General features: G+C 37.2%; 1 protein-coding gene across 1 annotated transcript in view; it reads left to right on the top strand.

The window, feature by feature from the left end:
- The window catches only part of LOC136674158 (teneurin-1-like), a 362,280-nt gene that overhangs the window by 281,283 nt on the left and 54,742 nt on the right, over positions 1 to 26,255 (top strand). The window contains exons 18-22 of the mRNA XM_066650044.1: positions 55 to 322; positions 8,206 to 8,349; positions 11,359 to 11,608; positions 13,020 to 13,040; positions 20,492 to 20,724. Of these exons, the coding sequence (XP_066506141.1) occupies positions 55 to 322; positions 8,206 to 8,349; positions 11,359 to 11,608; positions 13,020 to 13,040; positions 20,492 to 20,724 (916 nt within the window). The remainder of the gene's footprint in view (positions 1 to 54; positions 323 to 8,205; positions 8,350 to 11,358; positions 11,609 to 13,019; positions 13,041 to 20,491; positions 20,725 to 26,255) is intronic.

Here is a 26,255-nt window from a genome sequence, read left to right as displayed (position 1 = left end):
TTCATAATATCTTTGGATATGTGTTTATTTGAGTAATGCCGTGTATGTTTGCAGGCTGTACAGGAGGAGATCTTTATTCCAGGAAGCTTTGTGAAGCTCAGCTACCTCAGCACACGTGCAGCGGGTTACCAGTCACTGCTGCGGATCATCCTCACACATGCTTCAATCCCACCAGGACTCAACAAGGTGCATGTCTCAGCTGTTATAGAGGGCAGACAGTACCAGAAGTGGTACCCTGCTGCCCCAGGACTTGTCTATGTTCTAGCATGGAACAAAACAGACATCTATGGTCAGGAGGTTTGGGGCCTGACAGAGGCAACAGGTAAGTCCCCCAGCTTTTCATTATTTGTTTGATATTTATTTTTTATTTTTAAATTATTTTTATTTTTATTATTTTTTTTACTATTTATGTATTTAGGATTATTTAAAGCAACTAATTAGTTAGTACGGGGCTAGGATTGTGAAGACGCTTCTTCTGTGATATGTGAAACCCTTTCTCCACCTTCATGTTACTACAGTAATTTTCATTAACATGTCACATTTTCTGGGCAAAGGCCAGCTTCCTTTTTTTGAAGCTATATTGCCTGCTGTTAAGAAAAAAAGTTCTAAGGTATTTTTAATGTGCCTGGGATATATAAGTAGGACCCAAGTAAACACATCCCATGTCTAAGAATTGGCTCTTTTGTAATCAACTGCCCATAACATTCATGTGAGAAACCAGCAAGATCAGTGCATAGAGTAAATATACACAGCTGTTTATAGTGAGCGAATGTCTGGTCATCTTTCTTTGCCATTTTCAGTGTCTAGTGCTAGTTCTCAGATTTTAAAGTTGCAGCGTATCTAAAAGTTGAGAGAGAAGCCTAAAGAGACATTTTTGTTGCCATTTAAATGACAAATTGTTTGCATCCCATGGGTTAAATGCAATCACATTTTAAAATAATTTATTATCTACTTTTTCCTATGATGGATTACATTAAATTAGACACTAAGGGGACTGTAAGGAGAAAATAACTCTTAATTTCTGATACCCATTGGAAAGTAGTTTTAAACCCTTGTTGTCCAAGTTTGAATATTTTACCATCATAGTGATGAACTTGCATTCAAGTGTGATACATTACATGGTCAAATGACTCTAAAACTTTACATCCATATGAATGTCCTTGTTGAACATCTCATTTCAAAAGCACAGGCAGTTGATCCCCCTGTGCAGCTATAAAAGCCTCCACTTTTCTGGCTGCGAAGATTTGCTTCTATTCAGCCACAAGAGCATTAGTGAGGTCCAGTCCTGGTGTTGGGTGATAAGACCTGCCTCACAGTCTGCGTTCCAATTCATCCCAAAGATGCTGAATGTGGTTGAGGTTAGGGCTCTGTACCGGCCACTCAAATTGTTCCACATCAAAGTCAGTGAAAACATTTCTTTACAGACATTTCTTTGTGCATATGGAGCACTGTTATGCTGAAACAGAAAAGGACAGACTCATACAAAAGTTGGAAGCACTGAATTCTCTAGACAATGCTTAGTCCACCTCGACCAAACTTTACAGTTGGCACTATGCATTCTGGCAGGTAGCTTTCCCATGGCACCTACCAAATCCAGATTTGTCCATCAGACAGCCAGATGGTGAAGCGTGAGTCACTCCAGTGAATCACACATTTCTACTTCTCCGGGGTTCAATGACAGTGTGCTTTGCATCATTCCAGCCAACACTCTGCACTGGTGAGCTTAGGCTTGTGTGCTTCCAGTACCAGTTTTGAACCTGATAACAACATATTTATTCATGTTTACGAGTTAAAGTTGATGTTCACAATTTTAATCAACACTTTATAAATTTCTAAGGATGATTTTCTTACCATATGCTACCTCTCCAGTCAGTTTGCGTGCTCAAAACAGGTATAATGTGTATACAAAGCCCCAGTGTCTGTAAATGGGTAAAACGACAATGTGTCTCAGTCCGGTACACTAGGCTTTCTCTCTCTCTCTGCATAGCACAGAAATGGCATCTGGAGTTTTAAAACAATGGAGAGAACTCCAAACATTGAAAATCATGAACCAAAATTCTTCTCCATATGTGGGTAATACTAACTTCAGTTGCTTCAGATTACTATAGGTGGAATGTCTTCAAATTCAGGAGATGGCTAGCTACATTATTAAAAGTGCTACAAAACGAAACAACTCGAGTTATAAATTAGTTTCTGTGGTATTCAGTCAGTGAATAAAAGCAAGTCATGATTAAAAAGTGAGAAAAGTTAAACATCAGCCACATACAAACAGCCCATTAAAAGACAAGGAGCTTCAGAACATAAACAAACCAGAGTGAACAGTGTTTTCCAACAATCGCAGACATCCCCAGATATTTTTTAACAGTGATTGCTTTAGATTTTTCATGGAAGTTTTTCTATGTGACTTTTGTGCTTACTTTTTTGTACATGTGTCTGCTAAAAGGCCTGTAATTAAATAAGGACATTTGAGGCCAAATATATATGCAAATATTTTTGCTAAAAGATTTACTATTGGAACATTACATTTATAATTTATGTCCATGTTTTTAACGTCAAGTTGTGAAACAAGGAAAATAATTGAAAAGGGGCAACACATTTTATTTTTTATGTAAAGTTTTATTTTGCTATTTCTGAACACTAATCTTAGAGTTAACTGATGTTCTTTTTGGGTCCTTATGAGTACTTTTATGATCAATTTTATGATTTGTGCTTCCTCGTAAAAAACTAAGCCTCAGTAATGAAGATACTTTGTTTTATCTCAAAGTTCTAAAAAGACATCCATAAAACAAGTATAACTAATACATAATAAATATATCACCCTTCATTAGTCTTTTACTGTCTTTAAAATGTAACATTAAAAAGCTACAACCCACATACTGGTTTGTGAGAAGTCCTGCCATTCTATACATATTGACACCAAGAAAAGTGCAATGGTATTTTGAGAAAGAGGAATAAGTGTATCACAGATTAATCTCGCACTTCTGTCTGGAGTATCGAAAGATACTGCTCCTTTTACTGATGGACAGAAACCATAAGTAGCAGGGACTGAGATCAGATTAAGATTGTTTTAATCATAAAGAATATTAAAAGAATAAAACTGAAAAAAATAGTTTGTAATTCATATAACTTTCATTATCATTTATTATATATTATATATCTTTACTGACCAAAGAAATACACTTCTCCAAAATAGTTGTTTTATAAGGAAAATATCTTCTTAACGTTCAGTGCAAATCAGTGTAAAAAAAGTTTGTATTCCAAGTAATTTGGAGCATTTCTACTTGGTCCATTCATCATGAAATGTTTACATAACGTGAAGGACAGCAGCTGTGTTGGTGATATAGTCAACTAAAAATTTATTTATTTATTTATTTTGGGGGGGGGGGCAGCAGTGATATATTATTAAATATTATGATATATCAATTATTTTGTAAAATGTAACTTTAAATAATATATATCTTAAGGTTAACAATATAAAATTATTGGCATCATCAATCTAAGGCAATATAAATTTGGAAGCAAATGAAGGTACTGTGTCCCTTTTTCTAAAACTTAAATCGGTATTCACCTCATGAAATCAAACAAATATAAACCAACAATATTTTTTTATTATTATTTAAGGTATGCAAACTGTTGCTGACCTGTGCCAGCAATCAAAACGTTGATCACATTGCTCTATTCAGCATTCTGCCATTATTAAATTAAATGTAAGACATATCGAGACCAAAGAAAGCAATAATATATCTAAACATCACATAATTTTAGTACCTTGGTCTTTTCTTTCACTTTGAACACATTGAGATTCAGAAAAGCTCATATCAAGCATGATAAATAAGCTTTAGCTTGAAACAGTCATTTATTGGCACACTTATACATTCTGTGTAATACAGGCTTGATTTGTTTCTATGCATGCTATATTGCGTTACATGATGCTAAATGGCTGTTAAGTGTATTGATTTGTACACCCTTAAATGTAATTAGGGGACTAACAGTTTTGATCAATAATATTACAAACAAATAGCCACAAGAGCATCTGCTGAAAATATAATTGGTATAGTGAAAAGTATTAACAACAAACCTTTATTTTTAACCCCAAGTTAGCTAACATTACCTAGCTAACATTATAACCCTGTACTCTACTGAAAATCTGCTCTTATCTCTCTCTCTCTTTGTTATTTTTTTTGTTGTTTTTTCCAGATGTTTGGAAAAAATTGTAATGTAAAGCAGGCAGGTGAAAAAGCACATTTTCAATCTTCAATCGCATATGTCACCTTTTAAAAATAAGGCATGTTCAATAATTGGAGATTGAAAGAGCAGCAACATATTTTTACCTATTATCCAAGCTGAGTGCAGGTTTTATTTAGACATGTACAGAAAGGAGTGATTTATTCAGCTGGATTTTTAATATTCAATAACAATAGAAAAAAAAAAATAGATCAGTTTCTAATTAACCTTACATCAGACACACTGGCTGGCCTTGACAACAATTTCCGAGTCGACTTCACCCCGAGGCCATGAAAAGGCTGTGTCCAAATTAGGTCAAAATATTTGTGGCCTCTACTCAAGCACTACAACACTACTTAGCTGTAAAGCTTTCCCAAAAGTGCAGGCCAGGCAGAAACTCCCTATTAACACAATTTGTTGGTTTATACTATTACTGGATGAGATGCCCAAAGTATTTGTCCATATCCATGGGTTCCAGGTGACATCACTTTGAATAGTAACCACAATCTTGATTACTTTCTTATTGCTCATAAACTCACAAATCAGATAAAAACTGTGATTTTTAAATGGTTTCTTTCAAAACATTTAGTCATTTAATTTAAAATAATATAAAAATGCATCCCTGACCCATTAATCCTCATCACCTTTGTAAACAGAGCCCTGGCTCACCACAGATAATAAAAATAAAAATAGTGTGCACAGATGTTGCACTAATTTGATAGTGAAATTTAAAACTTACAGCTGAATAACTTATTTTTGGCATACAACACACTATATGGGTTCAGAATATATAACATACACTGTTCCCTACAAAGAAGTCTGTAAGATGACACTTGGGATTCAGCTTCAGCTTTGCTGCAGCGTGGAAACATCTCTCACTGATCATCTCGTTTTCAAACAAGGAGAACTACTTTATCACACTTTAAGAAAAATCAAAGAAATAATTTAGCCAGAGAGTTGCGACTAAACATTATCGTACACGTATCTGTAACCTTGGAAAACCTTAGAGTGCAGGGACGGGGGGATCAAATTAAAAGAATAAGACAAAAGTACATGTGGCTTGTGTCTGTAGTCTCTTACACTCTGAAACAAATCTCAAGTGAAATAACATGAATACTGAAGCTTGTATATATGATCTGTGTATGTATAAGTCACATGGATTGGTCAGAAGAGCAGAGAAATGCACTGGAGCCTAAAGTGCTTACAGTTTTCAGGAAGATACTATGATGAAAATGCTAACATGGCTAATAGTGGATAACAGTCTTTTTATCCTCACTATGCAACACTATGGGATCCTTTACCCACCCGACGCAAAGAGGTGGTGGATTTCTGGAGAGATTTACTAATTTTTCCCATCTGTTTACATTAGTGCTTCATACTGAAACCAGCCAATCAGTACCCAGTATGGTGCCCACGCCAAAAATGATATGACTGAAGCACATGGATAGTCCTCGGTTTTTAGATGTTGAAGAACTAGACTTAATGACTCTTATCTTCTCTCTATAAACTAGAATAGGGAGAGTCATTTGTTTCATCTTTTAACTCTGTTCCTCTGACATAAATGGAAGCCCAGTATCACTTGAATGGGTGTCTAAAAACTTTTGGACATTAAGCCTACAAGCTCTTAGCGCTGAGATCATAAAGAAGTAGTGTTAAGTGCTAATGAAGCTTATCTGCTCTCTTTCAATTAAAGTAGGGAGACTCTTTTATTTTATGTTTCATCTATGTCCCTCTGACATATAGGGAAACCCAGTATTACAAGCCTTGAGCAGAAATGTCTCATTTGTGACAAGGCGGCTGTGCATTGTGTCTTTGCCCAAAGCAGGAGTCGGGAAAATTGGTGTTGAAGCCCTGAGTGGCGCCTTGAAGACAGCTGCTGCTTCTTAGACTTTTTATCACGTGGCGTAATGAGCTGGGTCCAAGCGTCTCAATTTCACTCGTCTGTTTTTAAGGGGGCTCTCTCCTGATTGCAGCACGAGGTCGGCACCAAAGAGTGCCTTGATTAGCGGCACACTGCTCATCAATTCATTTATGTGTGTGCCTCAAGAACAAATTTGATATGCCGCCCTATAGCATGTAATTAACCCATCTTTTTTTTTTGCTTCGAAATTGATATTTGGGTGGAGTGTGTGTGCATCGTCACTCTGACAAGTGGCCTGAGCCTCAGCACCTCGCACTTCAATTAGTCTGAAGTCCTTCAAGGGGTTTTTCTGCCGTGTTCATAGAAATCCAATATAATCCCACCAGCCAAAGTTCAAGAGGGCCTCTCGCTGCCTGTCACTTACTTTCTTTGCTTTCTCACTCCTCTGTCTCTCTCTTAATTCCTACCTGTCTCTCGCTCGCTCCCTGTCATTCTCACCTTTCATCCTCCGCCCTCCCTCTGTCTCTCACTCTCTCTCTCATTTGTCTTCTTGCTCTTCATCGCCTCTCATTTTTCCCCTTCAGCCACCCACCCCTCCCCTCCCCCCCCAAGGTTTTCTCATCCTTATTTTGCCAACGTTTCTTATAAACCGACCCAATTCTCCAGAGGACTCAAGGAGGCCAATAATCATCGCAGTCATAACAGATACGAGCCTGCTTTTGGAAACACCTGCTGGTCTTTTATTGCGACTTCATTTTCAGCTTGCTTGATTCATCTTTTTCGCTCATTACGGCACTTTTTCGCAAAGACCCCATTTGTGGTTTCTTGCAGTTATTTGCCATATTTTCTAAGTGCTGTTTATTTCAGTTGCATCTCCTGAATCTATGAGAGCTTTGCTCTAAATGAAGATGTTTACATGCAAAGATATTTTGCCAGTCCAAATGAATTCATTCTTATTGTAGATTACCACCGGATCCTTTAAAAATCACACCTTTCCGAATAGTCGACAGAAATGTCCATTTACATGCACACTACAAGTAATCTAAATGGATGTGTTGAATGTCAATTAATATAAATGTTCTCAAACCAGTCCTTACTTTTGACTCTCTCAGTAATATACTGCACAGGTCAAGAAAGTGTTAGGAATGTAGTTTACATCCCAATATAAATTACATATATTTGAAGTATAATTTGTGCCATTATTTCAGAAATTCCATAGGAAATTGAAGATTAGGGAGATTTACTTTAATACAACTTGAGCCAAGCAACAAAATAATTATAAATTTATAGCAGGGGCCAGGAGAATGTAGAGGTAGTAGTTATGCACTCTTTACAAATAGTGTAATGATGCAAATCTGTAATGATGCAAATGTACAATGTAGAACATATTCAGAAGGGCAATGTAAGATGATCCAGATATTTAAATGTCTATTATTCTTCTGTCTGTTATTTAAAGGGCTACCCACCTTGTTCAATTGGATAAATATTAACTTTTTTGATTGGCCTCAATTGGATTATTGTATTCCAACTGAGTTGTATTTGTGGATATTTTGAGCTATTAGTCAAACGATAAAAAGAGGATTTTTATCAGATTATCTGGCTACTTGTGAAAGTGTTTTGTTGTGATGTTGATGAATCAGGCCAAAGCAGAGCAGTTACGGGCTGGTCGCTCACAGTCACTCTCTGTTAGGCTTCCATTTATTACAATTACAGCTGTGATCAAATCATTAAGCCGGCATTATATCACTTTCCGGTGGAAAAAAAATTTCTCTCTGGAAAAAAAGCCTTTGGTGAAGTAATGAGCAGCAAGCAGAGCCACAAAGGTGAAGAGTGGAATTGAGCCTGGATTTCTGGACTTGAGCAGTAGCTAAAGATTTTCAGCACATTGAAACACCATTAATCATAGCATTAATCACAATGCTGTCAATAAAGGGAGTGTTTGGCAGGCGCCAACATCAGAAAGTGAGATGTGGGCCACAAGGCTCTGTGTGGGCCCATTGATTAAGATGCATGACGTTTGGATGTGTTACAGAGTGCTCAATGCTTTCACTCTGCCAGCGCAGCCATCTGACATGGCCGTGTGTGTGCGCGTGTGTGTGTGCGTTTGTGTCTGTCTACAGTTTCTGTGGGATATGAATACGAATCCTGCCCAGACTTCATTCTGTGGGAAAGTAGAAGCTCTCTAATCCAGGGCTTTGAGATGATGGGCTCCAACTTGGGCGGATGGACCTTGGACAAACACCACATTCTGAACGTGCAGAGTGGTAAGAGTTGCACCAGTCGTGCAAATGAGATGACGGTTTTCACCACACAACACAAACATTGCACATCTATCGTCAGTGCCAGCTCAACACAGAGCTGTGGAGGGCTGTCCCAATTGATAAAATCAAGACAAATTACTGTAGTGATTACTTGAGTAATTAGAGTCTAGAAAAGGGTGAACAAATGTAACGTACAAGACAGGGTGAACCATGCATGTCCAGCAAGATATTAAAATTTAAATTGTTTTGCGTGTGTTTAATACAGTTCATTATTTATGCTCATAGTGCAATCAACATATTGTTGCTGTCCAAAGAAAATATCTCAATATATAGCAGTCAGCTGCAATGGAGGTATAGAACTGCCCAAAATTACTTAAATAATATATATTTTATGTTGAAATGCAATGATAAATACACAATGGTATTTTTTGCTTCTCCATAAAGTAACTTTTTTGGGAGATTTGAGGCAACATTGTGCACATGCTTATTGTAAGTGTGTAAATAAATAAGTACATAAATATATTAATGAGTACCGTTGTTTATGCAGCTACCTTTGGCTGTTGCAAATAATTGTAGATTAATATTTATGTGGAAGTCTGAGTGGAAGCTAGAAACAGAACTAGAAGGCATGTAGCAAAAGCAGGATTGTAAGAGTATAGATTTGGCACTTGCTTGAAAGTCCACTAACTTTATTTTACTTGCTAACATATACTGAAGCTTCTACCCATAGCATGGGGAACCCACCTATGGAACACCTCAGTGGCTTGCTCAAGGGCACCAGTGAAGTTAAAGCCCACCACTTCATGAACCATGCCAAGTCCTCAGGCCACAGGGTCATTTTTTAAATTAGATCCCAATTTACTGTAAATGAAAAATTGTTGCATGGATTACATCAGCTCACATTTGACTAATTAAGAATGACCATGGAACAGATGTTGTGCTGCTACAACAATTCCTCTTTTAGCTTCAAAAGCATATGGTGATGGAGAAAGCAGATATTTCATCCCCCACTCTCAAAACATTAAGCTTCAATAAGAATAATAACACATCCAGATATGGTAGAAAAGAAGAAAGAGAGCTGTGAATTAATTGTAATTATGGAATGAAACTGAAATTTTGGAAGCTGAAACAAGTAATTTTATTTATTTATTTATTTGATTCTTTGTTTGTTTGTTTGATTGTTTTTTAATATTTGCCCATTTTAATTTGAAGCCAGCAAGACATTTAAAAAGTTTGGGAAAGCGAATACAAGGCTTGTAAAGTTATGCAATGCTACAATAAATAAATAAATAAATAAATAAATAAGGTGGTTAACTGGAAATAGGTCATGTCATGACTGTGTTTAAAATGAGCGTCTCAGAGATGTGGAGGTGTTCAGAAGTAAAGATAGGAAGGGGTTGACCACTCTGTGAAAGACTACATAGGCAAAGAGTGAAATAAGTCAAGCATAATGTTCCTTAAATGATAATAGTAAATATCATAAGGACTTCATCGTGTACGGGATATCATCAAAGGTTCTGTAATGGCAATCACTGTAAGGACTCAGAAACACTTCCAAAAAACACAGTCTGTGAACAGACAAAGTGGAAAAGTGTCCTGTGTTCGGCCAGATTGGCCTCCCTTATTTCAGTAAGACAAGGGCTGTTTCTTAATACAAAGTAAGTAAAGTTTGAACTGCCATATTTGGCACCTAACTGCTCCCCGGACGCAGTGGCTAAGGCTGCCCACTCTTCCGGGCATGTGTACTCACTGCCCTTAGTTTTCACTAGTGTGTGTGAAAATGTGTGTTTCACTACACGGATTGGGCTAAATGCAGATAACAAATTCCTCTCTGTGCAAGCATAGTGGCTAATAAAATGATTCTTGTTCACTGACATGTGAACGTAAAACCACACAAGAACATGAAAATGTATATTATGTATACAATATTATATATTAAAAAAAAAATATATATATATATATATATATTTAAAACAATAACATAAATTCCAACATATAAATGTAGTCTTTTATTTTAAATTAAATAAGAGGTTAAAATTATTTACACATCATTGGATTTTATTTGTATATACATTTTGCACAATATCCCAAAATGTTTGGCATTTTTACAAATCAAATAATAATTCATATTGCAACAGCTCAATGTGTATGACTATAACTTTAGGCTTCAGATCTTATGACTTGGGACTGTTAATTATTTTTTATTGTAAGGATAATAATTTTAAACAATCATCCATGCAACTCCAGAGGCACTTAGCTGCTTAGATTCCTGTATCCAAAAAATGTGTATTAACTCACGGTGCTTAAAAAACAGTTACCTATGCAAAAATAAATATATGTGTAAAGAAATATGTAAAATGTGCAGGTTATTGTTATTAAACATTTTGCTATCTTTTCATTATTTTGTACCTTATCTTCTTGACCTTTGTTTAACTGTCTAACTGCCTAAATATTGGGTGACTAGTGATCATGAATTTGAATCCTGGCAATGCCTCAGGAAGCCCTCATCTCCCCAGACTATGGCGGGTGGGGGTTGGGGGGGGGGTCTCTGTGATGAGGGAGTTGTAGCCTGTGGGTGGGAACTGGCAGTGATTAAATTGGGTGGATGATTCAAAATTCTGCAAAAACCTTACGAACACAAAGAGACAGTCACATCTGTTTATTCGAGTAAGCTCATTTTAGCTGCATTCTGTAGACCTAGATTAAAAAAATGGAAATAAGAGAACATTTGACTAAAGTAAGTTGCAGAAACCTAATTATAATTTTGTCCAAAAATCTGGCACAACTATACTTATGTAATTACCCCTACCTGCAAAACAAAAGTGTATAAAGTGTATTTGTTATGGTGTGTTATAATGTTTACAGGCTGAGGCTTTGTTAGGTATCTTGCATACTGTATAATATATTATAAATACTTTTCTAAAAGCTTGTTAATACAGGATTCATGGAACAGGTTATTGCATTCATTTTCCAAAAGTGATATGTTTAATGTCGTCTCTTCTATGTACCCAGGCATCTTGCACAAAGGAAATGGAGAGAATATCTTCGTCTCACAGCAGCCTCCAGTCATAAGCACAGTAATGGGAAATGGGTACTACCGGACCATTCCCTGTCCAGGCTGCAGCGGACCAGCACTGGAGGGAAAACTCTTTGCCCCTGTGGCCTTGGCCTGCGGTTCAGATGGTAGCATCTACGTGGGCGACTTTAACTTTGTGCGAAGGATTCTTCCCAGCGGCTACACCTACAACATCCTGGAACTCAAGTAAACTAAACTTTTTTAGTTTTTTATTTATTTACAAAGTTCTCTATATATTTATACTTATGATTATATTGAGAAAAATCTATAAAATAATTAATAGTTTTTCTAATAGTAAGTCCTAATAAATATATTTATACAGATATTGCACTGATTTACTAGTACCAACAGTTCAATATGAACCATATGTCCAAACGTTTGTAGAAACCCTTTCAAATTAGTTAATTCACTTACTTTTACGGGCAGGCATATATTCTACCATCTCCATAGGGCTGGCCCCTAAAAATGTGACCTTCCAGGGTGGCCACATTTGAGCCTAAATTCACCATGTCCAATGCCAAGGATCAGCTAATGGGTATAAAGGCCCTATCTATAGATGGAATATATAGAATAATGGAATTGCATTCTTGACGCACCATGGCGCACCATCCAATAACAGAGAGTAGCTGGAGTCCTATTCGTGATCCAGAAATCATACAACATATCTATCTTACCTTATTAATGTTTTAGTAATAATCCAGTCCTCAAAGTTCTAGTCTAAAGCCTTTCTGAAGAGGGCAGAAATTTTAAAAGTAGATGGGAAAACCCTCTATTGAGACCCTGGATTTCAGAAGAAATGTTGGATGAGTAGGTGTTTCTCCCAACTTGTAGATGTATCATCAGGGGGTTTTGCCTAGTTTTCAAGCACTCAAATCTCACCCTCAAAACTTTTGTGGTGGCACTTTAGGAGACGAGTAGGTATTATTACAACAAATGTATCAATGGGCTAATTTAAAATTTTTGCCTATGACGTTGCCCCTTTAGCACTTCTAATCATGCTGGTTATTTATTTGGGCCTTTATATTTATTATTCTTTTGTACATAATTCTATCACATAGTATGAATTTATGGAGCATGAACTGGATCACACAATGAACTGGAGCATTTAAACCAAGTTACTCCTTTGTGCCTTATATCTTTGACACTTTCCCCCAGACACTGCCTCTCAGAACACATCAGATGAGAACGGCTTTTCTGATGCTTTCTAATTGAAGGCGTCCTTGGCCCTGTGTTTTCTTTTTGCTCTGTCATGTCTTTGTTAATTGTTAATTGCTTGCGGGAACAAGACACTCGCATGTTTTACAACATTTGTCACCAAGAAGAGGAGCGCAGGCAAAGACAAAAGCACAAATAACTTGAGATGACATTGTGCCCAAAGGTATAAAGATGATTCATCCGAAACACAATATAAACACGAAGTGAAGTCTCTGCTGCAATGTCGAAATATCTCTTCTTGGCCATAAATCAGCAAATCTGCCCACATTCTAAACCCAGTGTGATGCATTTGAATGGACATTGTATATTGTTGGCTTTATGAGAATATGTTCTGAAGATAAACTTTGTCCTCTTCTCTCTCCTCATAACGCCTATCCATCAGGAACAGAGACACGAGACACAGGTAAGATTTCATCACCTTTTGCAACTTTTCCCCACTGAAAACAAAGCAACTAAGTGATCTCTATTCTACAAAATATCCACAGGCATTGTCACTGAGAGTTATTGGCAGCATTACATGTGAAAGTTCATTTTGATTTTCCACAGTTATACTAGTTATTTTAGGCATTTATTTATTTTTTAACATATGTTTTGCTGTTGCAAGACTAACAGAGGCAATAATTTAATCCCAGTTTAGGAAAGCCAATAGACTCTTTATTAGTGCTTTTAATTATACAGTTTCATTAGTTAGGAATAATTTCTGTGTAGTGTAGTTGGTTTTTAATACTTCATCAGCATAAATCTTTAGGAACTTAGCAAATTGCACATTACAATCTTTTGGGATTGCATTTAGCATGGATTTTTTATTTATATACATACTGCACATATGTCAGAGGACAGTTTTAATATATTCTAGTGAAAATGTTCTTGTGTTTAAGTAATCATTTTTCAAATAAATCCGCAGGGATATAACCGGATACAAGTTTAATTTTAGAAGTTGGTTGCATTCTCTGCTTTTCACTAACCACATTATCTCAAACACGTTCTGAGGTGAGGATTCAGTTTTTCTGTGATCATTAGCCGTTTACAGATTTGATTACTCTTCTTATGTATTTATTTTATGTCTTATATTTCATCCCTTACTTTAAGCTTGACTTTTCTCTTGAAGAAGATGGTTTTAAATACTTTAAATATTTTGAAAAATGAAAAAAAAAAACACATTAATTTGAGGATCCATAATCCAAGTCCTACCAACCCACAAACTGGGAAACAAACATATGGAATAATATTAGCCAGTCAGAATTTGCTGCATCACATCCTGTGACTTTAGAATTGTCCCGCCTCCTTGTTTGAGTATCTCCAATCACAGTGCTAGACTAGTGTTTATGCGAGAGCAAAAAGACAACGTTAAACACAGTAAAACAGAAGAGTACTGAGCAAGAGAAGCTCTTGCATCCCATTTATGCGTGCTCATGTTGGGGGTAAACAGTGGCTTAATGTAGTTTAGATAAACAGGTAATGAAACAGGTATTTCTGAACAGACTGTTTAGACAGAGTGAGAATGGTGTTGGTGTGCTTGATCCTTGCGGAATTTTGATTAATGCATGTTGCAGACATCTTGATTAAGACGCACGGAATCTGTGTTCATTTGTGGATGGTTTTTATTGTCTACCAAGTCCTGCGTAGTGGTTATTTTTTTTTATATCTTTTTCTTATTTTCATTCCTTTGCTTTTGGATTTTGTCATATCAAATTTTCTCAGAGATATAATTGTGTTAACTCAGAGCCACACAAAGCAAAATTTAATAGAGTAATAGAAAATGTTTTGGGTTTTATTGTTACAGATAATTCCGTCATTTTTATTTCTGAACTTCACATGGATTTGAAATGCAGAGTTATTCAGAAATCGGTGGAAACACATTACATAACTGTAAACAGTAACAGAGAACGTTTATGAGAGTGAACTTTCCAAGGTTACCCTGTTCGTGTACCATCCATTTATTTTCTATTCAGTTCGAGTTCGAACTCCGCCTCAGACAACATCAAGGAACCCGAGGAAGAGTGTGTTCCTTTGCTGCGCTGTCAGCCACGGGATTATCCAGATGTGCGCTGTCAGTCAATACCCGGCTTTTATTGAGTCGCCTTTGAGAGCATGAGGTTAGGGGGGAGATTTAAAGCCGATGTCATTGTGGAGGCGGGGGGAATGTCAGGAGTGCACCTGATATCACTGACATGTCCTGGCTATCCACTGCTGTTTGGACGGCATTGTCCCAGCAGGATGGCCGACTCTCACATACGGCAACAGACGGGCTTCAAGCAGATAACAACAGCTGCACGTCCCTCAGCAGCTCTCACATCCAGCACTACTCTTTATGAGATTGTGACAGGATCAGAGAAAGAATTTTGCCTAATTAAGACTCTCCATATAGTTGTATGCAAATTACATTTTTTATATACCTACAGTAAATAAGTATAACACTTTACAGTAGGCGTTCGTTCTTGTGGCTATATGAAGCTATCTTGACAGCTGTATGCACAAAGACTTATTCCAGCAAGTGCAGTTGTTAGAAAAGCTGCTTTAGTCAATTTCACACTAGAAAGCATTATTCCAACTGATGTTCGTTGGATAAAGTCTCTGCAGATATTTATGTAAGTTTTTGACAGTTGTCATGAAAATCTTTAGTTAGTATCTTGTAGCCTAGTGAATGAACATCTATAGTAAAATATTAACTAAACTATGGGGAAAAGGTAGTATTATTTAAAATCATTTATCTTCTCAATAAACATGGTGCTTGTATAATACTATAAATAATTACAATAAATACACAAACAAAAATGGAGTAAAAGTATTGTTTGTTTTTTTTTCTAAACATTAATAGAATAGTAGTGTTGGGAGCTAGTGTGAAGAACAAAATTTGTTCCTAGATATTCTCCTTATTCACTCAGTTTAACATAAAAAAGAATTCATAAACATGTGTTCAATGATAACCACAAGTAATGGTTTAAGGGGTGGTACGGTGGTGCCGCAGGGACCTGGAGGTTGTGGGTTCGAGTCCCGCTCTGGGTGACTGTCTTTGAGGAGTTTGGTGTGTTCTCCAGGTGGGTTTCCTTCAGGTGGTCCGGTTTCCTTCCACATTCCAAAAACACACATTGGTAGGTGGATTGTGGATATGTGTGAGTTTGTGAGTAAATTTATGTGTGTGTTGCCCTGTGAAAGACTGGCACACACTCCGGGGTGTGTTCCTGCCTTGCAGGAGCCTCTGGACCCACTGTGACCCTGAACTGAATGAGCGGTTACATACAATGAATGAATGAAAATTAATGGTTTAATGGCTATATTTATTTTATTTTATTTTCATTCATTATCTGTAACCGCTTATCCAATTCAGGGTGGGTCCAGAGCAGTGGGGCCAGAGCCTACCTGGAATCATTGGGCGCAAGGCGGGAATACACCCTGGAGGGGGCGCCAGTCCTTCACAGGGCAACACAGACACACACACACATTTACTCACACACTCACACCTACCGACACATTTGAGTCGCTAATCCACCTACCAACGTGTGTTTTTGGACTGTGGGAGGAAACCGGAGCACCCGGAGGAAACCCACGCGGACACGGGGAGAACACATCAACTCCTCACAGACAGTCACCCGGAGCGGGAATCGAACCCGCAACCTCCAGGTCCCTGGAGCTGTGTGACTGCGACACTACCTGCTGCACCACCGTGCCGCCCTGTATTTTATTTTATTTTATTTTAAAAAGATACATACAGATATATAGCTTTTTAAATCTCATTTTCTATGGTGCCTAAAGCTTATTAGACACTTATCATATTGTTGTAATATGTATATAACATTATGCATGTAATAATTATAGTACACCTTATTTCATTCATACAGTTGACCAAAATGTGAATACACACAATAAAACATGATTACACTTCACATACACACATTTATACAAACCCATGATCACGTGAAATGTGGAAGCAATGTTTATAATATTAATTAAATAATACAGAAACAGGTGAATTAACAGCACTATGCATCTCTAGAAAGTTACGTTTTAAGAAGTGTTTTTAAAGACTTCAGATTGCCTAACGCTGAATGTTATTAATGAACTGGTTCCTTGGGCCTATAACCCATAGAGTAAAGCTTGGTCTTGGATCTAGTTATCCAGAGCTTGCTGACCCCAAGGAGCAATACGGACAGTAACATTAACATTTTCATATTTACTCAGGAGCTGAATAAAATATAAAGTATTTAAAATATAAAGTAGCGCACGCTGTATTTTATGTTTCTGATTTCTCCATGTCTTAAAACCAGAGAAATTAATGTTAAAAAGTGGTGCATTAAAATATGCTGAAACTTACATTATGTTGCCAAAAGTATTCACTCACCCATCCAAAAAACTCAGATGTTCCATCCACTTCCATGGATGGGTCGCTCTCAGGAGCTCAGTGGTTTCCAGCGTGGTACCACTATAGGATGCCACTTGTCCAATCATGGACATGGAAATTTCCTCAATACTAAATATTTCACAGTACACTATCACTGATATTACAACAAAATGGATGTTATTGGGAACGACAGCAATTCAGCCATGAAATGGTAGGTCACATAAAATAACCACAGGGTCAGTTGAAGCTGATGCATATTGTACAGAGATGTAATTAACCTTCTGCAGGGTCAGTCACTACAGACCTCCAAACCTCATGTGGTCTTCAGATTAGCATGTCGAAAGCTTCATGGAATGGGTTTCTATGGCTGAGCAGCTACATCCAAGCCTTACATTTCCAAGCACAATGCAGAGCATCAGATGCAGTGGTGTAAAATGCACCAAACTGGACTCTAGAGCAGGGAAGACATGTTCTTTGGAGTGACAAATCATGCTTCTCCATCTGGACGAGTCTCGGTTTGGTGGTTTCCAGGAGAGCGGTACTACTGACTGCATTTTGTGAAGTGTAAAATTTGGAGGGGCATTATGATGTAGGGTGATTTGTCAGAAGTTGGCCTTGGGCCCTTATTTACAGTGAAAAGAACCTCTTCAGTATACCAAGAGACTGTGGACAATTTCATGCTCCCAACACTGTGGGAACAGTTTGAGAATAGCCCCTTCCTGTTCTAACATGACTGTGAACCAGTGCAGAAAGCAAGGTCCATAAAATCATAGATATTTTATGTGGTGGAATTTAACTGTCTTTTTTGTCCATCATCAGTGTCTGACCTCACAAATATGTTTCTGGTAGTATGGTCAAAAAATTCCCATTAACACCCTTCCTAGAAGAGTTGAAGCTGTTATGGCTGCAAAGGGTTGGCCCACATCATATTAAACCCTGTGAATTAATGATAGGATGTCACTCAAATTCAAATGTGTTTATAGTTTTGGCAAGGTAGTGTATTATCTACTGTTGAAGTTGACTTATTTTAAGTTATGAGCAGTCATTAGGTGTTAAAATTTATTAAAAGACTGTGTGTGTATTTATATATATATAAGCTATTTTCAGAAGCAGCTTTAGCTTTTGAATGCTGCTTTTGCTTCTTTTCTTCTGCTGAAAAACCTTGATGCTTCGCAGCTTTTATCCATTCACGTAGACCCTGGCGGTTCCTGTTGCCGCTGATAGTCTCTGAAAGCTGTGACAGGTGGCGAAAAGCGCCCTCTGGGATTTTTTTACAGTCACTTTTACACTACATTGCTGGATGGCAGCCAAGGAGTGGCTTTTTGAAATGTCAAGGAGATGAAGGAAGAATATTAATCAGAACGATTACGAGTGCTTGCTGTGTACAAGGTCTTATTTCGTTTTATCAAGTTTTTGTTCTTTTGGTTTTTGGCTGTGGTTCTTGGCTTGTGTTTAGCCTGAGACATTAGTGGGCAAGGAGCAAGACTGGAGCTTTATCTGTTGGTATGTTTTTCCACAAGTTGCTCTTTCTGATCTGCCAGAAAAGCTTGTGGAGCTTCACCTTTCTCAGTCCTCTGGCCTCATGTCACGCCATTCGCAGTCCATTGACTTTCTCCTTCCTTTTTTATTCCAAGTATATTTTGTTGCCTGAGAAAAAGAGGAAAAAAAACATTAATTATTAACAAATATGCAGCTTTCAGAGCTTTTTGCCGGGCTTGGGGGAGGCACGGGTGTTCCGCCATTCTACACTTAAAAATAAACAAAGGGAAGACAATGCATGCTTCCACCACTTTGGGTAATGCTCTGGTGGTGAATGCGTAGGCCTGTGGCTAATGCCAGAATTGAGGTCAGTGTTTTTCTGCCAGAAAACAACAACTATGAAATTGAATCTTTTTTTTTCCACCCGTCATATGTGATAAGTGACGGCTATGGTTTTCCAGTAAGAAATTGTTCTCAAGACTTGTTTAAATGGTCACAACCTGACTGTTGTGGATGTGTTTTTAATTATCTTGTTTATTCCTGACCATACCATTTTGTTTGATTGGAGCAGGCTTACACCTCAGAGGCCTGGATAATCTAATTAGATGCTTGCATTACTGCCTGTAGACCACAGTTAGATGGAAAACATGGAAATCCAATGAATATATAAGCAGTAGTGAGTTAATTCATTTGTGTGTTTGGGTGTGTGTTTGTGTTTGTGTGTGTTGGTTGGGCCTGTATTTACCCCCTCGTTCGGAAAGCTCCAAGAGCTTAGGGATGATTTTTAAATGAGTCTGCGGAAACGACTAAATGCTCCGAGCCATCACACTGGGGCTGCAGTCTTCATCTCAGTCAGCATGCAGTGCTCCAATACAACTTTAATGGAATCAGAAGAAAACCACAGTTCGCCACATAATATCCCCATGTTTGTGCTGGTGTGTCTTACACTGAATTACATAAAATATCACCTTCACTACTGTGAGGAATGTGCGATTAACATGTGGCCAGCTGCTGTGGTCTGTATGCGGTTTGGGTTACATGCAGACCTCTAAATATTTGATCATGGACACTGAATTGCAGTTTGTTGATTGATTAGTCGTGGAATTACCGCTAATGCTTTTCTCTCCTCCAGCACAAATGGCCATCATTCAAATCTCTCCTCTCAGTGATGAGACATTTGACCCTAAGTGTGCAATTATTATTCTTCCTTTGCTATATATGTGATTCTTATTGTATGGCTATGTTTAGTCTTTCCTTATACAGCTTAAGTTTTAGATATTATGTAAATTCCAGGACAAATGTAATACACTCTAATGGCTTGAAGGTATTGATGGGATGAGTGTGAGGTACACATTGGAAAGTACTGTGTAGTTACTTTTAAAATAGGGGTACATATTTATTATTCATTAATTTATTATAAATATAATTAATTAAAAAATATAATAAACTTAATGGGATGGCTGGTCTTGCATTATTGGCTAGCATTTCATCACATAATTGGCCTTATGTTGAAAAAGTGTTTCAAGGTTATTGATTTACTAAGACCTTCTCTTAATTATGAGCCAACCCTACAGAGCTCTTTAAATCCAGACTTGGTGCCAGGTTCAAGGCCAGGGTTTTAAAGTGTCCGGTTCATATGACACTATAGCTGCAATTGTTAATACACCTTACTGGCCAGGTACACATTTGTCATACCAGCTGGCCATTGTAAAATCCCGGCCTGGAACCAAGATCAAAATTCCAGATTTGAAGCCTTCTGTGAACATTATTACATCTATTACCTTGTCTTTTATGGTCTATAGGTGGCACCATTCAGAACATACAGATGTCATAACAATTTCCTAAGTTTGACTTTTTGTGACCTCCCTGAGAACTTGCCCCAAGCCACAAAATATTTAACAGAGCTAGGTTCAGAATCTAAATTTAGATACAATTTATTCATTTATTTAAATAAATGTTATAAGCAAGAAACTATATATTATACCAACAATAAATGTGTATTTTATGGTTTACCCTGTTTACATTTGTTTCCACAGCACCAGCCCTGCCCATAAATACTACTTGGCCCTGGACTCAGTAAATGAAGCCCTGTATTTGTCCGACACCAGCAGTAGGAGGGTCTACAGACTGAAGACACTGAGTGAACCCAAAGATCCTGCCAAGAACATGGAGGTGGTGGCTGGAACAGGAGAACAGTGTCTGCCTTTTGACCAGAGCCACTGTGGCGAAGGAGGAAAAGCTACAGCAGCCTCTCTCAACAACCCCAGAGGTAGAGCTTTTTCAGTCATGGCAGAGTCCAAATCTTTCTGACATACACACATGAAAAACATGTGGAAAAGATATGTCCCACAGCTCCAGGGTTTGGTGTGGTGGGTTCAGACCTGTTTCGGGCCACTGACTATGAGGTGTTTGGTGTGTTCTCCTCATGTCTACATGGGTTTCCTGGTTCTCTGGTTTCCTCCCATATTACAAAAACACATGATAATAGGTGGAATGGCTTTGCAAAGGTTTCCACAAATGTGAGACTGTGTGCTGTCTTGTGCCCAGTGATTTTGGGTAGGCTCCGGACCAACCGTGACCCTGAAATGGATAAAGCTTTTACAGAAAAACATAAATATATGAATGAAAGACAAGTATTCATTCTTGCTTACAGAAACCCGTTGAGGCAATAAATATAGGTAGCTAGCATTTCCTATGCTAGCCTTGGTACACTAACTTCTTGCTAGCCTGCTAGTCTTGGTAAACTAGTCTCTTAAATGAAATTGCTCAATAAGCTTTTATGATTTACCAGATAGTGAGCAACTGAGAGATTACACATTGATTTAATAGTTGCTTAAATGTTTCAATGCTATTATTGTCTCATTAGCCCTTCAGTGTGTAATTTGCCATGTTGGGATTGAGGAGCAGCTTTGCTATTCAACTGTTTTGGAATCATTTTTTTCGTTTTTTACCAATTATATGCAAGTGTCTCACCTTTAGCTATAAATTTCATTGTTTTATTCCCACTTAATCATGTTAATTCTCATAATTACTAGTTAATTCCCATAATTATTTCCCATTAATTTCCATGTTATGTTTCCCAACTTTGAAAATTCCTGGAATTTTGCAACCCTACATGCAATACCTTTTGAATGAACTAGAGTGGGATTGATCTAAATCTAATCTTCCAACATCAGTACATGAATGATTTAATAGCACTTTTAAACTTCTTGGTACCTACTATATTCCACTTGGCTCTAGTCAACATTTTGGCCTTTTCATTAGGTAAATTTGGTATCTAGTACCTGGAACCATGTTTCTTTTTTCTTTTTCATTGTTCCATGCAAGCTGAATAGGGAATAAAAATATAATATACATTGTAGTGCACTCATTGGCCAGACAGACTTATCAATCACTATGAAATGCAGACATCCAGCACAAACATGTGATTTCTAAAATATCCATGCTAAAAGGATCACATTTGTTTAATGTATTTTTATCCTGACTCTCAATGACAGCTCGTAAAATTACATCATTGTCTTTTAAAGAGGTACAAATGTTCCTTAGCTTGATGGTTTACAAAAGAATCCGGCAAGAGCTAGAAGGTGCAACAAGGACAAAAAAAACAAAAAAAACAACAGATCTTCTGAACTGAAGATACAAAACACAAAATCAACACGCAAAAACACATAATGAGTAAACAATGCTTATGTTACCGCTGATGATGTTGTTGCTTTCAAAACCTTCTGATCCTGTTGCAGGTTATCAACAACATATTTAAGGAAGGGCTGTGCTAGTGGGGGAAAAATAATAAAACACCTGTTAAAAATGTACTAGGGACAAGAGTAGGTACCATGCAGTGTCAAATCAACACAACAATGTTCCAAAATATGTTTTATATGTAAGTCTAATATGTAAGTCTAATACATCTAAACATTTTTTTCAGTGCACTGTATGAGGCTTAGTTTAAATGGAGTTCTTGTTTATTGTCAGGATTCCTTAGACACTTAAATAGTGACTGTGACAAGAGCCTCAGCTAAAACAAAACCCAGACTACTTGGCTGGTGTATGGAGCCAGTGCTTATCCATCCATCCATCCATCCATTATCTGTAACCGCTTATCCAATTTTTTGAGCTTAATTAAATTTTACATTGATAAGTGTGAATTGCCATTGATTAGCCAGTACTGTAGACTCTTATCAGCTGCTATGGCACTTAAAAGAGCTAATTAAGAGGGCTGGAGACATGTTGGTGTTAGGAGGTCGGCATTTACAGGATACAGTGGTCCTCCAGAGGGATGAGCACATATGGTGTGCGACCTCTATAATGCTAATAGCCTGGGCTCTTTCCTATTCTTATAACTGTATCCTCTGTCTTTGACTGCTCATTCCACATTATTTTTTATTTGCAACTCCGTTCTTTCCCTAGGCACTATCTGAAACATTGGTTGTCAGAATCCAAAGGCTTATGACCTGATCGTTCTAACAGATTTATCCCACTGAAGTGCTGACAGCCCCCTAGTTTCTTGGAGAGTTCTCTCACTGGAGAAAAAGAAAACCTTTTCTGCAACAGTGCATTTATTTGTTTAATTCATATGCAGGGAGCCATTAATGCATTGGAACAGGTCCAAAAAAACTGTAAAACCCCTTGGGCATGGTTATGTGGACATTGAATGAGTCTAGTCCGAGGCTAAAAATGAGTTCCCACCGGAGAGTTCTCACTGGCAGTGTTGTGTAGTCCCGTAATGCTGCTGAAATGGTTAGTGAGCACAGTTCTTCATATTTGTATAGGGATTGCTTAACTCTGATCGTTCTCTTTTTTATATATTTATTTTTTTATTAGTATTATTTTTCTTTTTTGTGAAGTGCTGCAGCTGTGTTGACTGGCGCAGCGGGACTTTAGCCTTACAACTTCCCACATTCTCTTTCTTTTGAATGCTGCCTCTCTGATGCTTCACAGGATACCTTCTTTATTGTAAAACAACGAAAAAACACAGCATACTTTAGTCTCTGAAAGAAGGGAAAAGGTTGCACTCAGTAAAATCAACCAAAGGGCTTGTTGGACTTACAAAGTGAAGAGATGTCAACTGCATCAATAGATAACAAAGTTTGTTTTATCGCAATTGTGGCAATAACTTTTTTTTTTGGGGGGGGGGGGGGTTATTTTGATGCTATGAATCCAAACATTTTGAGGTTTGAGACACTGCACTATGAGACACTTATGGTGTTTACACACTTTAAATTCAGGACCAAGGTCTAAACCAAAATTATTGTTTTGTTTCATTGTATTATGTTTTCAAACTACAATTTAACGAGTGGAATAAAGAATTTCATACATTCTGTCATCACCACCTATATTTGGCCACATCTCCCTACTCTTGATATTGATTTGTTTGTTGAGTGCCATGCATCTGAGTATATGCAAGATTTAGCAGTTTTTTGTTCTCATTCAGTTTCACCCTAATTGGCTGAACAAAGGCCTGAGACCCAAATCACACACACATTTACTTTACCTTCTGGAGGACAGAGTGCCCTTCTAAGAATGCAGTATTTCTTTATACCATATGTTGAGAGCTAGTGTGCATTTTGAGATAAAGCAGAAGTAACGCAGTGGGAATTGCAGTTGTTAAATTTTAAAATTTTTATTTATGTTTATTATAGTAATACAACATAAAAATGAAGACAATCTGTGTGTGAGACTGGAGAGAGGTGTTATGTTTTATTCTCCCTCACATGTTCAACTCTGAATGTTAAAACATGCAGACACACTGAGAAAAAAAAAAAAAAAAAAAAACATTTGGCAGCACTTTATATTGATGGTCCCCCTGTAGATATTCAAAATACTTTCAGTAACTTGTTAACAGTGCACTTGTTGACTAGCTGTAAGACAGTATCTGTAGAGAGTTAATTTACCGTTAATAAACACATGAGCAGACTGTCAGTTCAATTTATTTAAGCATATGTATTGTCTATTTATTATAGGCTACGGAGATATATTTGTAGGCATTTGTTTGACACTCAGTAAAATATAAAATCTAAGTTTAGTCATCTAGTTATTATCACTGGACTGTCAATACACTATCAGTGTTATTTCTGTAGATGTGCTACAATCTGTCAAAAAAACTGTCACTAGCATACATGTTGATATTTCAGTAAAATATTTATTAATGTTTCATTAAAATGCATGTAGACAATTCAGTGGAATGACAAGAAATTCCTGAGCTGTCAGTATTATGTCTGTAGGTGTGTTACAGACTGTCATACAGGTATACAGGGCAAAATCATGCAAGTGGAAATGTTAATGGTATTGAATGGTAGAAATGACCTACAAACTACCTGTTTGGCATTTATTTGTTTGTTTGTTTGTTTGGTTGTTTGGTTGGTTGTTTAATAATATATTTATATTGCAGTAACAAACACTCTGTAACCACATTTGGACTCATAGCACATTAAATGTCATTGATATCACTTAGCTGGCTGGTATATTATTTTATTTATTTATTCATTTTAGAAATTTTTAATATGAGTTAAATGTTATCCTGAATGATTGTAATTTTTCCCTTTTGTTGTCTTAAATTATGGTTCTGAATTTATATAAAAAAGGTTTTGGATAAAAATATTATACTTAAATATTATATAAATTATATAAATATTAAATGCCATTGCATTAGGAGTTCAATATTAGCAGATTTTAGTGAAGTGACAACGATAAATATTATTTTTCAACACAGTCTCTAAACATCAGTTCAAACCACACTGAAGGTAACTGTGAATCTGTAAATCTACAATGTTTATTAGTTCATTCGTAGAACCTTAAGGATGGCACAAGCGTTGTATATAATCTACTTAATTAGACAGTGTTTCACTTTATTTGGATGATCCAAATTCACATCTACAGATGCTTACTTGAGACCCAGTGTACCTGTGGTGACATTTCATTAGTAAGCATCATTGTTTCCACATTAATTCTACTGAAATGTCTACATGCATTCGACTGAAGAATGAACAGATATCCTATTGAAATACCAATGTGTACGCTACTGACAGTCTATCGGTAGTTTGTAGCACATCTATGGGAATTATGATGATGCCTTGAGAATTTTATGCCAGAGAAACTTGACAATCACCATGAAATGCAGAGCTCATTTAAATCCAGCACAAACTCGCCTTGTAAAATATCTTAAGTTGCAGCACCTTTCAGATATATTTTTATTAATAAATCAGTTTAGCTGAAGGTGTTTTGAAGAGTTTATATTCTCCTTGGACATTCTCTGTGAGAACTAGGACGCGGTGCCAAAAAACTAAAACAATGCGAATACACAATGAGTAAACAGCACCTAACTTTATTGTCGTCATTGTTTTGGTTTTCAAAGCCAGCGATTCCTGTTTAGAGACAAGGTTTTGCAACATCAGCAGCTTCATTTCGCAGGGAAGCTGTGCCAGTGGAAATGCGACAAGCTTTAAGCGAGCCGAGGTATGCCATGTCGAGACAAGTCATTTAGAGCCAGACCCATGTGGTGGAAAAGCACCATTAAATAATGTCTTTTAATCAGCTGTCAGGCACTGTTACATCTATTTTGGTCCACTGGGCCCACAGTAAAATACTGTTACATCATGAATGGGGAAGTGGAGATTAAGCCCCACTTAAAAGTGTCGAGGCTAGTGATACTATATTGAACTTAGAACTTTCAGGCACAGAAGACTGGTATCACTAGAGAGTTTGATCTCGTTGTCTCCTGCTTATGGGGTTAATGGTTAGTTCCATGGTTCCCTGCACCATTTCTGTTGGTCCATTTGTCATGAAATGTTCATACAGCTTTTA

This window comes from Hoplias malabaricus, chromosome 17, assembly GCF_029633855.1.
Source record: "Hoplias malabaricus isolate fHopMal1 chromosome 17, fHopMal1.hap1, whole genome shotgun sequence".
Classification (NCBI taxonomy): Eukaryota; Metazoa; Chordata; class Actinopteri; order Characiformes; family Erythrinidae; genus Hoplias; species Hoplias malabaricus.
Note: the sequence above shows the minus strand (reverse complement) of the source record. Positions and strands in the feature narration are given on the sequence as shown.